The sequence below is a fragment of the Pleurodeles waltl genome, chromosome 7 (assembly GCF_031143425.1).
Source record: "Pleurodeles waltl isolate 20211129_DDA chromosome 7, aPleWal1.hap1.20221129, whole genome shotgun sequence".
Classification (NCBI taxonomy): Eukaryota; Metazoa; Chordata; class Amphibia; order Caudata; family Salamandridae; genus Pleurodeles; species Pleurodeles waltl.
The window spans coordinates 23,678,240-23,692,375 of NC_090446.1; the positions used below are offsets into that span (position 1 = coordinate 23,678,240).

General features: G+C 48.1%; 1 protein-coding gene across 1 annotated transcript in view; it reads left to right on the forward strand.

Annotated features, from left to right (window-relative positions):
• The first annotated feature begins 1,821 nt into the window (after positions 1 to 1,821).
• LOC138303580 (uncharacterized) overlaps positions 1,822 to 14,136 on the forward strand; it is a 69,654-nt gene continuing 57,339 nt past the window's right edge. Inside the window, exon 1 of the mRNA XM_069242844.1 lies at positions 1,822 to 2,884. Within this exon, the coding sequence (XP_069098945.1) occupies positions 2,053 to 2,884 (832 nt within the window). The 5' untranslated portion in view covers positions 1,822 to 2,052. The remainder of the gene's footprint in view (positions 2,885 to 14,136) is intronic.

The following is a 14,136-nucleotide window of genomic DNA, read 5'->3' on the forward strand; positions in this document are numbered from 1 at the left end:
AGGGAATTCCTTCCCTGGCACTGATAGGGGTCTCCCCCACCCCCCACCCCCATCCCAACTCCCTCCCCTACGCCCCCCCTCCCCACCCGACCCCCAACATCACATAATTCACACACACACAACACGCATGCAGGCACCACAAACACACACACGCACACACACCGACATATATGCCAACATACACAAACACAGTCAGACACGCACACCCACATACAAACATACACGCACACATCCATACAGACATACCCACAGACATACACACACTCATTCCCAAAACACGCAACACCCCCGCAAGCATACACGCACTCACACACCCCCTCTACATACACAGACGCACACCCCCATGCACCCACACAACACACAACACCCCCCTACCCTAACGGACGATCGACTTACCTGTTCCGTCGATACTCCGGGAGGGGACGGGAGCCATGGGGGCTGCTCCGCCGACACCACACCGCCAACAGAACACCGCAACGCCGAATCACAGGATGTGATTCGCTGGGCAGTGTTCTGTTGGCGTGGCGGTGAAGGTGGAGCAACCTCCACTTCCCCGCCGCCCGCCAGTATGGCTGTTGGAGGCTCTCCGTCAGAAAAAGGACGGAGAGCAGCCAACAGACATAATACACCGAGCGGCAAACCACCACTACTGGCGGTCTTCCGCACGGCGGTCCCTCGGCGGTCTTGTAAAAAGAACGCTGAGGTTGTAATGACCACCTTAATGTGCATTTTGGCACGGGAACAGCTGCTTGTCAGGAAGGGGTTGTTAGATGGCAAGCCTCTATGTTATAGCCATGGGGGTGGGCTGTTAGTAGGGGGGCTATATGTTAGATCTGGCCTGGCACGGCTCAGGCACACAGTGCCCTCGGGTGCAGCTGCTTCTGGTGTGGGACTCTCTCCTTTCCTCCGGGAGGGCTAGTGCTTAATTTGTAAATAAAAATGTGCCGGTGCTCTCCTCTGATACACGCGGCTGCTGTAATTAAATGTGCGAACACGGAATACTGAGGCCGCATAATCCAAACAACATCTCCGGCCTCTTTAATCCATTTGCAGCTAATCCCTGCCCCTTCAGCTCACTCTTGCAGCTTTCTACTTTCTCCCTTTGTGAAGCTTTTTCGTTTTTCTCTTACTTCGTCTTTCCAATATGTGTCTTTTGCTCGCAGTAAAGCCTGAGGCAGAAAAATAGGTGCCGCCTATCACACCCCACCAAACCACCAGCTCAAATGATTCACTGGGGAGCACCGGTCCCTGTGCCATCTGTGGAGAGGGCAGACCCCAGCCACCACCATTAGGCTGCTCTTTGCCAGCTTCAGATGTGGGGGCACCGAGGTCCTCCTTTCTCTCCACCCAGGGTGAATCAGTGACATCTCATCCGCTGACCCGAAGTGCTCGTGTCCATTAGGGTGAGCAATGTTATATCTCAAACAAGTTCACCTGCATTAACAAAGCAACTCCTTGAAAAGTACAAGATTTATGACAGTCTCGCTAATAAGCTTCAGGTGGGAGTGAAATAAAGACATTTCTTAAAATATAAATTAACACGTGTAAAGTGCACAGAGACAAGAGAATTGCTCTTTTGCCATTATATAAGCGCTTACTGGCCCCACCATACTCAGTGATAATCATGCTTTGAGTTTGGTTTTTCATGTTTTAATTATCAAAATACTGCAATCTACAACTTTTTAATGCGGTATTTTTGCAGCTATGCGTGTCTTCCAGTGTGGGCAATACAAAGGTTACGAAAGTGAAAGCGCTTTTTCTCTGCTTCTGGGGGGCGGGAGTGATTTTATTTCCCGAAAACGGCAGCGGATAAGAGAAAGGAGTTCGGACATTTTGAGAAAAACCGGGCAGCGGACAGTCTACGCCCAAGAGCCGCCGGTGCGCTCGGGAGCTGCCGGGAGTCCGCTGTTCTTGTCTCGTGGCCGTGGGTTTGGGGGACGCCGATATTCTGCGGGTGATGAGAGGAGAGGGACTGAAGGCAGATAGCGGGTCGACGTCGAGAGAAGAAAATTAAGATTTGGCAGACATAAGAGTAGCAGAAAACAAGGCGAGATGTTAGAGAGAGGGGTGGCACAAACCAACGGAGAGGTGTCTAGGAAAGGGGTGGCACATACCAAAGGACAGATGTCAGAGACATGGGCGACAGAAGAGAAAGTTGTAGCAGATCTAGGGCTAGAAGAATCTGACATTGATAAAGAAAAGCATTTAATCAAATTGAAGAATGAGTCAGAGACCACGCAGTGGACGGTGAGCTTTAACTTGCTGACTGTGGCCCTCCTGGAGGTGGGCAAAGCCCTGTGGGACCGCGAGTGCCCCCTGGAGGACAGGGCTCAGCTCTGGGAGACGCTGCAGCAGTGGGTTTTGAACCTGCTGCTGACCAGGGAGCAGCCTTCTGAAGAGGACTGCACCTGGCTCAAGGAGGAGCTGGACCCCGGGGAGCAGGACCCCTCGACGCAGGACCAACTGTGGTGTGAGCTCAGCTCCCTCTTCAGGGCCCTGAAGGACCTGCTGACCAGCACCTCTGCCCTGTCCAACCTGGCCCCGTCCTGGAAAGGGCCCCGGCTGCTGCCCCTGCCCACACAGGGGCTGCGTTGGGCCAGCTACACCTCCTTCACGGCCCAGGAGCGCGAGGACCACAGGCGGCTGTACCAACTCCTGGGTGAAGTGTCTGAGAAGCTCTCTGCCAGGGCCCTGGGGGACCTCTCCAACCTGACGAATGAGCTGAAGCTGCTGACAGGCCAGTGCCATGAGCAGACCACTGAGGTGGAGGAGAGGGTCAGGTGGACACTGGACCGGAAGAGACCAGACCAGAGGGGGGACGAGACAAGGTTACGCATTCCACCTGAAGGAGACCGGCTGCTGACAACAAGGACTTCAAAATCAGGTCTGGAAGACTCTTTCTTTGGGCTACTTGGGGTTTCTTTTAACTGAACACTTTATAATGATGACTTAAAAATCATCAAATCATTGACAAAGCCAAAAAGTTTAAAGGCCTGATTTAGGTTTTGGCAGACGGAACAAACGTGATGGATATCCCTTCTGCTGTATTACAATCCTATTAAACCCATGGACATCGTAATATGCCGGACGGGATAACCACGTACACGCAGACCAGCAAGCCTGCATGCATCCATTTCCACAAAGTCCAGCAGACAGGGGTCAGTAAATACCACCCACAACCGATTAATCATTTTCTGCAGCAGAGCACATGTAAACGTTCTTCCGGCCCCAAAGCATTAGGGTAAAGTCTAGTGCCTGGCTTGATAAAGTGAAGCTACCTCGCTTACAATGATATTTGGACTCCCTAGTGCTTTTCTGTAGTGGTTTTGACAGTCATGCAAACCAACCACAGTTCTCCTTGTTATTGGATCTTACATACCACAGCGGATAACTTGTGCTGTGAGGTGTATTGTTTACCATTCAGTGGGTTTACCACCCGGCTACAGCATACCACGGGTTGTTTTAATTGTCACTTCTTTGCAATATTTCGATTTCTTAGCTCCCATAGGCTTCCCTTCTTTTCCTTTCTTAGCACCTCCCTGAAGCATGGACCAAGTACACGTGTTCTATCTAATCTTTTTGCAGCGCACTTTATTTTTAAGCCCTCTTTTTGCTTCTTCCCCGTCAACTATGCTATGTTATGTGAAATTGTCCAGCGTGACTAATTATCCCTGAGGCTATCCAGGCCCTGGAGTATGCGTGTAGGTGAAAGACTTAATGTGTTGGATGTCAGCCCCAATGAGTTAGTCGACGAGCCAGGTCTTCAGCTTCTTGTGGATTTGAAGAAGTGAGCTGGAGGCCCTGATGTTCTGAGGGAGGTTGTTCCAGGCATTGGGTGTGATCTAGGTGAATTCTAGACCTTCGATTCTGCTTTTGCGGATGGTGTGTGTGTGTGTGTGAGTGTGTGCATGTGTGCGTGTGTGTGTGAGTGAGGCTGAGCTACAGTGTCTGGTGGGTTGGTGGAAGTGAACGTGATAGTTCAGGTATGTTGGACCGATGTGAAGTGTGTTGGATGTGTGCGTGAGGAGTTTGAATTGGCAGCGATTGTGTATGGGGAGCCAGTGGAGCTCTCTGACGTATGGTGAGTTGTGGCTGCATTGTGGGAGGTCAATGATGACTCTGTGGCGTTCTGGATGGTCCAAAGTTGGTGGAGGAGATGGTTGGAATCCCAGCATATAGCGATTTGCTCTAGTCTGGTCTGCTTGTGATGAGGGCTTGCATGAAAGTGCGTCTGGTGTTTCAGGGTAGCCATTTGAAGGTTTTGCAGAGCATGCATAAGCAGGAGGAGCTAACCACGTTGACTTGTGCTACCAGATTGAGCTTGTCTACCAGAATGATTCTCAGGTTTTTGGTGCAGTTGGTTGGGGTGGGTGTGGTCTGAGCTCTGATAACTACTAGGTGGAGTCCCATCTTGTCTGAGTTGAGTTTCAGGCAGTTAGATCTCATCCAGCCTGCTACACTGATCAGGCAGTTTGAGAAGTGGGTTCTGGTGGTGATGGGCTTGTCAGTTAGAGAAAGAATGCACTCAGTGTAATCAGCGTAGGATATGATGGAGATGCCTTGTGACCCAGTGATGTTAGCAAACGTGTCATGTAGATGTTGAATAGGGTTGAGATAAGTGAGAACCCTGGGGGACTCGCAGATCTGATTACAGGGTTCCAATGCATAGGGTGGTAGTCTGGCTTGCAGTGTTTTTCCTGTGAGGAAGGAGCTTATCCAGTTGAGGGTGGTACCAGAATGCCTCTGTTGTGCAGTCTTTTGACAAGTGTGTGGGGGGAGACTGCATGGAAGGTGGCGGAGAGGTCAAGTAGGACAGGGGCTGTGGTTTCTCCGTGGTCCAGTTTTCTGTGGATGTCGTCTGTGGCTGCGAAGAGTGCTGTTTCTGTGCTGTGATTGCTCCGTAAACCTAATTGGGTGTGGTCTTGTAGGTCATGGCATACGAAGTTGTTGGTGAGTTGTTTGTTGATGGCCTTCTTCTATTTAAATAGTTTTTCTATTTTGCTCTGGAAGAAATTAGATTACTCGTCGCAGAGTTCCTTTAAATTTGTGATGGTGTTGGCACAGCTTCGGGTGGTGATTTCTTTAACGATCAAGAAGTCTTGCAGCTATTGGTGCTCATCTCTATACTTTCAGTTAGATTTTTCTTTCGGCGTCTCTCAGGAGTTAGTTCAGCACCATGGTTGAAGCTTCATTATCTTTATAGTTGTTTGCAGTGGTGGTTAGATTCCCGGAGGTTGACCCTGTACCAACCTCTTTGTTTGTTGCTTTTGGTGGGTGTGCTGGAGTCTGCACAGTTCTTGAATCATTTGTTAAAGTTGGTGATGTCCTTGTGGGTGTTGTTGTGTTTGTCCAATTTGAGGGTGTTGAGTCAGTCCGCCTCTTTTCCTTTGCTCCAGATCTGGCTTGGTAGGTTGGTGCTGGTGGGTGCGTTGAGTTGTGATGTGGTGATTTGGAAGTGTATGATGGAGTAGCCGGTCCATGTGGGCTGAGGTGGAGTTGTAGGTGACCCTTTGCCTGGTGGTGAACATTGGTCCCAGAGTATGTCCTGTGATTTGTTTGGGGTCTGTGAAGAGCTGGGTGAGTCCAACGTTGTTATGGATTTTGGGGGGGGGAGAGGGGAGGGGCTGTTAAACAGAGATCTATGGGGTACTCAAGGTTTAAATTGAGGTCACAGAGTAGTATGAAGTCCGTGGAGTTTCTTTGGAGTTGAGGGTGAAGGCAGCGATGAAGTCTGTAATGAGGTTGCTGAAGTTAGTTTGTAGTCCGAGTGGTCGATATGCAAGGGTGCCTTTCAGACGGAAGCTGATGTTTGTTTGTAGACAAAAATACATGTGTTCCATAAAGTGAGTGCCAATGTCTGTGGAAGTGACACATTTGATGGTGTCCTTGTGGATGGTTGTGAGTCTTCCTCCTAGCTTGTGAAGGTGGTCCTGATGTGTGATCTTGTAACTTGCTGGGATGGCCTGTAGGAAAGTACCTCTTTTTGACATGGTTACCACCATTTTCTGCCTGATGTCAGTGTGATTGATTGTGCTCACTGGGCTCCTGCTAACCAGGACCCCAGTGATTATGCTCTCTCTCCTCTAAGGTTTATCACGGCATACTGGTAACCCAGTATTTCACCCAAAAATGGCATACTGGTGCCCCCTTATAAGTCCCTAGTATATGTTACCTAGGTACCCAGGGCATTGGGGCTCCTGGGGATCCCCATGGGCTGCAGCATTTCTTTTGCCACCATAGGCAGTCCATGCAAAGGCTTTTGCAGGACTGTCATTGCAGCCTGTGTAAAAAGGTGCATCCACCCTTTCGCTGCCATTTACACTGCAACAGGTCACTTATAAGTCACCCCTATAGCAGGCCCTTCAGCCCTGAAGGCAGGGTGCAGAGTACCTGTGTTTGAGGGCACCTCTGCTTGTGCAGAGGTGCCCCCATGACGTCCAGGACCATTTTCCCGGACTTCGTGAGTGCAGGGATGCATAATCTAGTCTACACCGGTTCAGGGTTCCCAGTCCCTGCTCTGAGGCGAAACTGGACAAAGGAACGGAGAGTGACCACTCCCCTGTCCATCACCACCCCAGGGGTGATGCTCAGAACTCCTCTAGAGGGTCCCTGGGGTTTGCCATCTTGGATTCCAAGTTCGCACGGCACTCTGGGAGCATCTGAGTGGCCAGTGCCAGCAGGTGACGCCAGAGCCCTCCCCTGATAGGTGCTTACCTGTTAGCTGGCCAATCCCCCTTTCTGGGCTATTTAGGGTCTCTCTCCTGGGTGGTTCTTCAGATTCGGATTGCAAGGCTCCAGCAGGAATCCTCTGCATCCTTTACTTCACCTTCTTACCGAAGAAACTGCATCTGGACCCTCCAGGAACTCTACAAGTGCAACAAAGAAGCAAAGACGACTTCTGCAACATTGTATCTTCAGCTCCTGCCAGCAACTGCAACTGCCTCCCAGTCGTGCATCCTCAGAGGACAGCCTGTCTTCAGCCTGCACAAGAAGAACAAAGGAATCTCCCTTGGAGTTAAGGAGTTACTCCCCTGCTTCAGCAGGCACCTCTCTGCAACAACGTTTGTGTGGGAACCCTCTCCTGGCGAGCTGCATGGATCCTGCATCACGGGCAGTGGACTGAAGTGGTCCCGATGGTCCTGGCGTCCAACGGTCCAACTTTGGTGGAGGTAAGTGCTCGCCTTCCCATGCAGGACAATACACCCATGCACCACGTGTTTTGCAGTTGCCAAGGCTTGTTGGCATCTTTCCACAAAGTTCTTCGTGCACCGTGCAGCTCCAGCCCCCAGCACTCTTTTCTGTGGCGCACAGTGGTTCTCCAGCGGAGTGGGACCCTTTGTTGTTGTGCTGCATGGGCCTCCTTTTGCACCTTCTTTGTCCCTGTGCTGTGGAACTCTTAAGCATGTTGCCTGGTCTTCTGAGGGCTCTCTGAGTTGCTGAGAGCACCCTCTGACTCCCCCTGCTGTATAGAGTCCATCGATTCCCTCCTGGTCCCTGGCAGCGCCACTTTGCACTAACTGCGAGCTTTGCGTGTGTCAAGGCTTGTTGGCGGAATCCAGCAGTGCAACCCAGTCTGCAATCATCCATCCGGCGTGGGACATCATCTGCACCAACCAGAAACCAGCATCCTTTTTCTTGAGTGCAGTACTGACTGTTGTTCTTCACCGGTGGTTCTTCTTTTGGACCTTCATCTGGGTTAGCAGGGGCTCCTGTTCTCCCTGGACTCTTCAGTGCCTCTTGGACTCGGTCCCCTTCTTCCACAGGTCTTCAGGTCCAGGAATCCATCGTTGATGTCTTGCAGTCTCTTCTGATTCTTGCAATATCTTCTTTCTCATATTCTTGTGTGTTCTAGGAAAGTTACTGTGATTTACTCCTGCTTTCCTGGGCTCTGTGATGGGTTCTATTACTAACCTTTGGTGTTTTCTAATACTCCCAGCACCCCTCTACACACTACACTTGCCTAGGTGGGGAACCGACATTGGCATTCCAGTTTCTTAGAATATGGTTTGTGTTCCCCCAGGCACCTTTATAACTATTGTGATTTTCACTATTTACACTGTTTTCTAACTGTTTTTACAGCTATTTCTGCATACTAGTGAATGTAGTTTGTGTATAACTTACCTGATAGGGGAGTATAGTCTCTATGGTATTCTTGGCATTTGTGTCACCAAAATAAAGTACCTTTATTTTTGTAACACTGAGTATTTTCTTTCATGCGTGTGAGTACTGTGTGACTACAGTGGTATTACATGAGCTTTGCATGTCTCCTAGTCATGCCTTGGCTGGTCATCCACACTACCCCTAGAGAGCCTGGCTTCTAGACACTGTCTACATTTAACTAATAAGGGATAACTTGCTCCACGGCGATGTTGGGTGCTGATGCTGGGTTGAGTCAGGATTCCATGATGAAGAGGAGGTCCGGCACGCTGTTGCTGAGATCTCAGATCTCGGTTGCGTATTTGCTGAGCAAGCTGGTGCTGAGAAGCATGCAAGCGGGTGATTGTTGAATTGTTGGTATGTTGTGAGCCATTTGCCAAGTGAGTGGCAAAGGTGTTGTTGCACAGGGGACATGTGGGGGTGTGTTGCTGCAGGTGAAGCGTCAGTGGGTGCATGTGAAGGGTCCTTCCATGGTGTGTGGTGTGGCAGCAGCGGGTAGAACAATGGCCTAGGTCGAGCAAGCGTAGGATCCCTGTGGTGTAGCAGTGGGGGCTGATTGGACCAGGTTCGTAGTACTGGGTGCGGTCCAAGCACAGACAGGTGCAGATGAGCTTTCCTTTGTTGTGCCAGCAGCATGGTCACACAGCTTCCGCCATTAAATAGGTTTGGGGGGGAAAGAATGTGGGTGATTAGCCGGGCTTCTAAGAGTGGGAAGAAGAGGTGAGAAGGTGACGCGGGAAGTCAGTAAGGAGTTAGGGGAGGCTGAAGAAGGAAAAGCGCAGGCGGGTGTAGGGAGGCTGAGGGATCCTGATGCGGCAGAAAGAGCTGGAAGAGGAAAACAGCAGAAAAGAGGCTGAAAAAATGCACAAACGAGAAAGGCACACAAAAGAGAAAAAGTCACAAAGAAAAACTGCACAGAAGTGGAGAGAGGCCAAAGGGAGACAGAGGCACTAAAACAAGAAGGGCACAAAAGTGGAGGAAAGTGGTAAAAGGAAGCAGAAAGCAAAAAAGATGCAAAAGAGAGAGAGGCCCAAAAGACAGCAGAGCACAAAGAGAGAGCAGAAAACAGGCACAAGAGTGAGTGTGGCAGAGAGAGAGAAAGAGTGAGTGCAGGAGAGAGATGGCTGCAGAGAGGGTGAGGCAGAAGCAGCAAGGCTCAAGTCTGGGTTTTCCCATCCTCGGTTTAGCTTGCTCTGCTGCTGCCTGTCCCCCATTTATCCTCACCCGCTCCCTCGAAACCGCAGGGACCTGTTAATCCGTGACAGGCTTTGTTCCAGATCTGGCATTTGTGGGATAGAGCCGGGAATTATCGGGGAAGCACAGTAATTGCTGGGAGTGATTGGACACCACTTCTTAGGCCTCAGATCATCCCATCCTTTTTCAGTACCACTCAAGGCCAGCCAGTCTCGCTTGTCAGAGTGACTAACCTGACCCCAGAAAATAGCCAAAATACTGCTAATTATGTTTTTGGGGGGAGAAATAGGAAAAGAATGCTGTACATAAAGATGTCTGCGTTTTTTCCTAAACATGGTAACTACAAAAAGTCTGGCGTGCTACAGTCACCATCTTCCCAGCTTCCAGGAAAATGGAAAGTTGAATCCAAAAAACTATTTTGTTACAACAGTTTTGGCATTTTTCATAGTTTCCATCTGTACAAAAGGAATATACCTTTCTGTCTGCCAGACCATTCTAGTCATGGGGATGTATAGGGTTTATAGGTGTTCCAAGAACCTGAGGTACCCAGAGCCAAAAAGTGAAGTGCACCTAACAATGGTTTTTCATTGTGTACCGACTATACAGCAGTTCATATTGTAAAATATAAAGATTGGAAAATGGGTGTGAGGGAAAGCTCTGCGAATCTGAAATGGACACCAGAATCTGAGTTTAGGAGCAGAGGTTGCCAGGACATCTTTAAATTTGTGTGTACCCATACTAGCATTTGTTTCAGAGGGCATTATCTAAAATGTCTTTTTTTCTTATACACTGGCTTACATTTGGAAGGCACAAATGCAGATACATCCAATAGGTAAAACAAATGCCCTACTATTCTGTGATCCCACATGTCTCCCATAAAAATGGTACCTCACTTGTGTCAGTAGGCACAGTGTCTGCAGTATAAAAGGACCCCAAATCCAACATGAACACTTAAGAGTTTTCACTAGAAGCATTTTTTCGAAATGTGTGTTGATGAGGATGTTAAGTCCTAGCTTATCCAGTACCTATGGAAGCCTAGTAAACCTGCACATTTTTGAAAACTAGACAGCCGGGGAATCAGGTTAGGTAGACTTGCATAGTTCATACCAGATTTTCTTACCAAGAAGCCCTTGCAAACCTCAAACTGTGCCTAAAAATAAATATTTTCCTCAACTTTGTATGATGGAAAGTTCTAGAATCTGCACAGAGTCATGAATGTTCTTCCACCCAGAGTTCTGGCAAGTCATCCAATAAAAATGGTGCCTCACTTGTGTGAGTAGGCCTAGTGCCTGCAACAGAAAAGAGCCCAAAACACAACATGGACATGCACATTTTTCCAAGGAAAAGGGTAGTTGTGGATTTTCAGCCCTATCTCAGCTGGCACTTAAGAAAACCTAGCAAATCTGCAGATTTTGGAAAACTGGACTCCTGGGGAGTCCGGATTGGGGTGACTTGCTTGGCAGTCACTCGGTTTTCTTACTCAGAAGTCCCTGCAAAACTCAAACTTTGGGTGAAAACACATATTTTCCTTACATTTCTGTGATGGAAAGTTCTGAAATATGTGAGGAGCTACACCTTTCCTACCACACAGCATTCCCGCAAGGTTTGTGATAAAAATGGTACCTCACTTGTTTGGGTAGGACTAGTGCCCTTTAAAGGAAAGGGCTCAAAATGCAACATCAATACATCACATTTTTTCACAGAAACCTGACCCTTTTGTTTTGCAATGTGAGAGCTGTGGATTTTGGACTCTAGCTCAGCCAGGACCTAGTTAAGCCTAGCAAACCTGCATACTTTAGAAAACTATACACTTGGGGAAATCCAGGGTAGGATGGCGTGTGGTTCTCACCATGTTTTTGTACCCAGAAGCTTGTGCAAACCTCAAACTTTGGGAAAACCACACATTTTCCTTACATTTGTGTGGTGGAATGTTCTCTAATCTGCGTTTTTCAAATTTCCTACCAGCTAGCCTTCCCTCAAGTGTCCTGAAATAAATGGTACCTCACTCGTGTGACTGGGCCTCCTGCCTGCTACAGGCATGGATCAAACCAAGGTCAGTGGGAGTTTCCCTAGACGGACGCTGCTTGCTGAAACTTCACGCAATTTCCAAGACTTATACTTTGGTCAGTGCAGCTGCTGTCTTGAAAGTTTCAGGGGGATCCGTCAAGCAGGGGCTGAGAAACAGGCGGATCTCAAAATGTGTTTTCCTTATTCATTTTTCCATAGAGTTTTTAGACACCCCTACAGCCTAAACTGCTGAACGGAATTACATCAAATTTGGCAGGAACCTAGATCCTGTTCCGCAGATTACACTTTTTATAGTTTGGTGTAAATCCGTTCAGCAGTTTCTGAGATATTAGAGTTTTAAAAATATAGATATCTAGGGATGCAGATCGTCCGCAGGTCTGGATCCACGAATCTGGGGGAAAAGCAAGACCCTGATTGGTTGGCCGCAACTTCACAGGAAAGTTGCGGCTGATATTTTGTTTGTCACATTGGCAGAGGAGTGGTATCCTGACCCCATAGGACACATGAAGTGGTCCCTCGTGGGCCAAAAATTACTCAATTTTTTTTTTTCTTCATCCGATCCATGGATCCGCGGACCTGCAAATCCACAGGTCGATCTGCGATTCCAGTTTTTTTTTTTTTTAAATCCACCCACTGCATCCAAACTCATGCTCAGCATGGGTTTGGGTGCATGCAGGAGGGGTGGCCGCCGGGACTGGCCATAGGAATATTATCCATGTAATGCACTTAACAAGGTCATCTTCCACCATTACAGTCAAGCATTGGCAAAGCCAATAGGTTTTTTGCCTTGGTCAGTGTTTTGTTTAGCAATGTTGTGCCTCAGTGTGGCTGCTGTACAGAATGGCAGAAGGTAAAGGAAAAAAAGTGCTACGTCATAGCACTTTTGTTCTTTATTTTAGTCATGCTGAATACCAACCGCCAGAAGACATGGATACAACTGATAGCTCTTGTGTAGTATAGATGTTGGCTTTGCCAGTGCTTCTTTTTGGTCTTACTGACACCAGAGCTATAATCTTCTTGAGTGAGGGTGTCTAGTGCCAGCTTATCCCAGGTTATGCAGTGACCAGTAATGGTTTTGTAGCAATGTGATTTTAATCCTAGTATTTTTACTTTCTTTTCACTGGGGAAACTTACCAATACTTCCCCGTAAAAGTGGATCCAGTATCCATAGTTGAAGCTCCTTGCCTTCATTCTGTCTGGGACATGTAAGAAGGATGCCTGTATGAGGATGTGATATGTGTGGGTCACTGATGGACATTTGGAAGGTAGAGTCCATGTGGACCATGTGTGCGTGCTGCAAAAATGTGTGGTCTCCGCGGGGTAATCTATCTATGTTCTTCTCGGACATACCATTACTTGCTGGACTACCAGAGAGATGCGTACCTGGTTCTTTACCTGTATGGGTTTTTCTGTGTATTATCTGAGTATGTGGGTGCCTAGTAGATGGGGATGAGTTTTCAGGCCATTTCTTTTCTATTTTTGTGAATGAAAACCTATTTTCTGTATTCTGTCTCACTTCTCAAATAACTGGAACAGTTGCCAGGTGAGTCTGAGTCTAAGACAAAATACAGGTAGAGGACTAATCTCAGAATCCTCCAAATGTTGTCAGAAACATAGGATGCTTCTGGTGAGTGGTGGAGACCATGACTAAGAACATTTGATAGTTTTAGACCCTCATGTTGCTTAGGCATCCCGCCACAGCCACCAGAATGGTGCGAGTGCTTCAGCCCTAGAGCAGTACTGTATTTTTTGTTATTTGGAGGCCCAGGAGGCTTGCACACCGGTGTAGGACAACAACCACTGGACCAGAAGGTAAACCTCAGTTTAACAACCAATCTCCCTCTAGTCTAGGTCTAGGTCTGAGGAGTCTGCAAGAAGCCAAGTTGTTGTGACGGGTCTTGAGCTAAAGTATAGTCTGCACAAGGACAAGCAAACTAAAAGATCCACATGAAAGACGTCCCCAGCATTGTCAAGCAGTGAGAAAGTCCACACAGTAGCCACAAGGAAGAAAATACAGAGAATGATCAACTTGCACCACCCACAACCAATCTTATACTTGCTGGGTGTTGGATGGAAATGTCCCCTGCTCTGAGTGACCTACTGCTACTGAATCTGGTATTCAGACTTTTAGCATTGGCATTACACTAATATAACATGTGCACAGAGGACTAAGCCTGTCCCTGACAATGTGAGGTCCAGGAACTGATCTGAGACATGGAGGGGTGTACTAAGCTTGCCCTCATAGTGGACGGAGGACTACTATCCTGACAGGGTGTAGCACATAAAATGGTGGTGGCAGTGTACCTCAGCATGACCAGACAATTTTATCTGTGTCAGTGAGAGTGATGCCTTCTGTCCCCTCATTGGTACAATTCCACTGTCATTTGAAACCCATAATATTTCACTGATATCCCACCTTAATGTCAAGTGCACGTGCATGTTGTGTGTGTAAACACATGCATAGAAATAGATCATTCTGTCACTGAGCCTAAAGTATTGAAGTCAGTGGAATCCATTTTGGGTAGCCCTGGTTTTTCGTGGCAGAAGATGGATGTTGAAGACAGCTTCTCCAGATAGTGGAACTGCTTTGCCTGCATTCATGTGACTGGAAAGCCAGACTGAAATGAGGAGGATTGAGATAGGGCTACCTTTAGATACCCCATGACGTCTTTGGGCCTAATTTAGAGTTTGACAGAAGGTTACTCCATCACAAATGTGACAGCTATCCTATCCACCTTATTAAAAGTGCCAAATAAA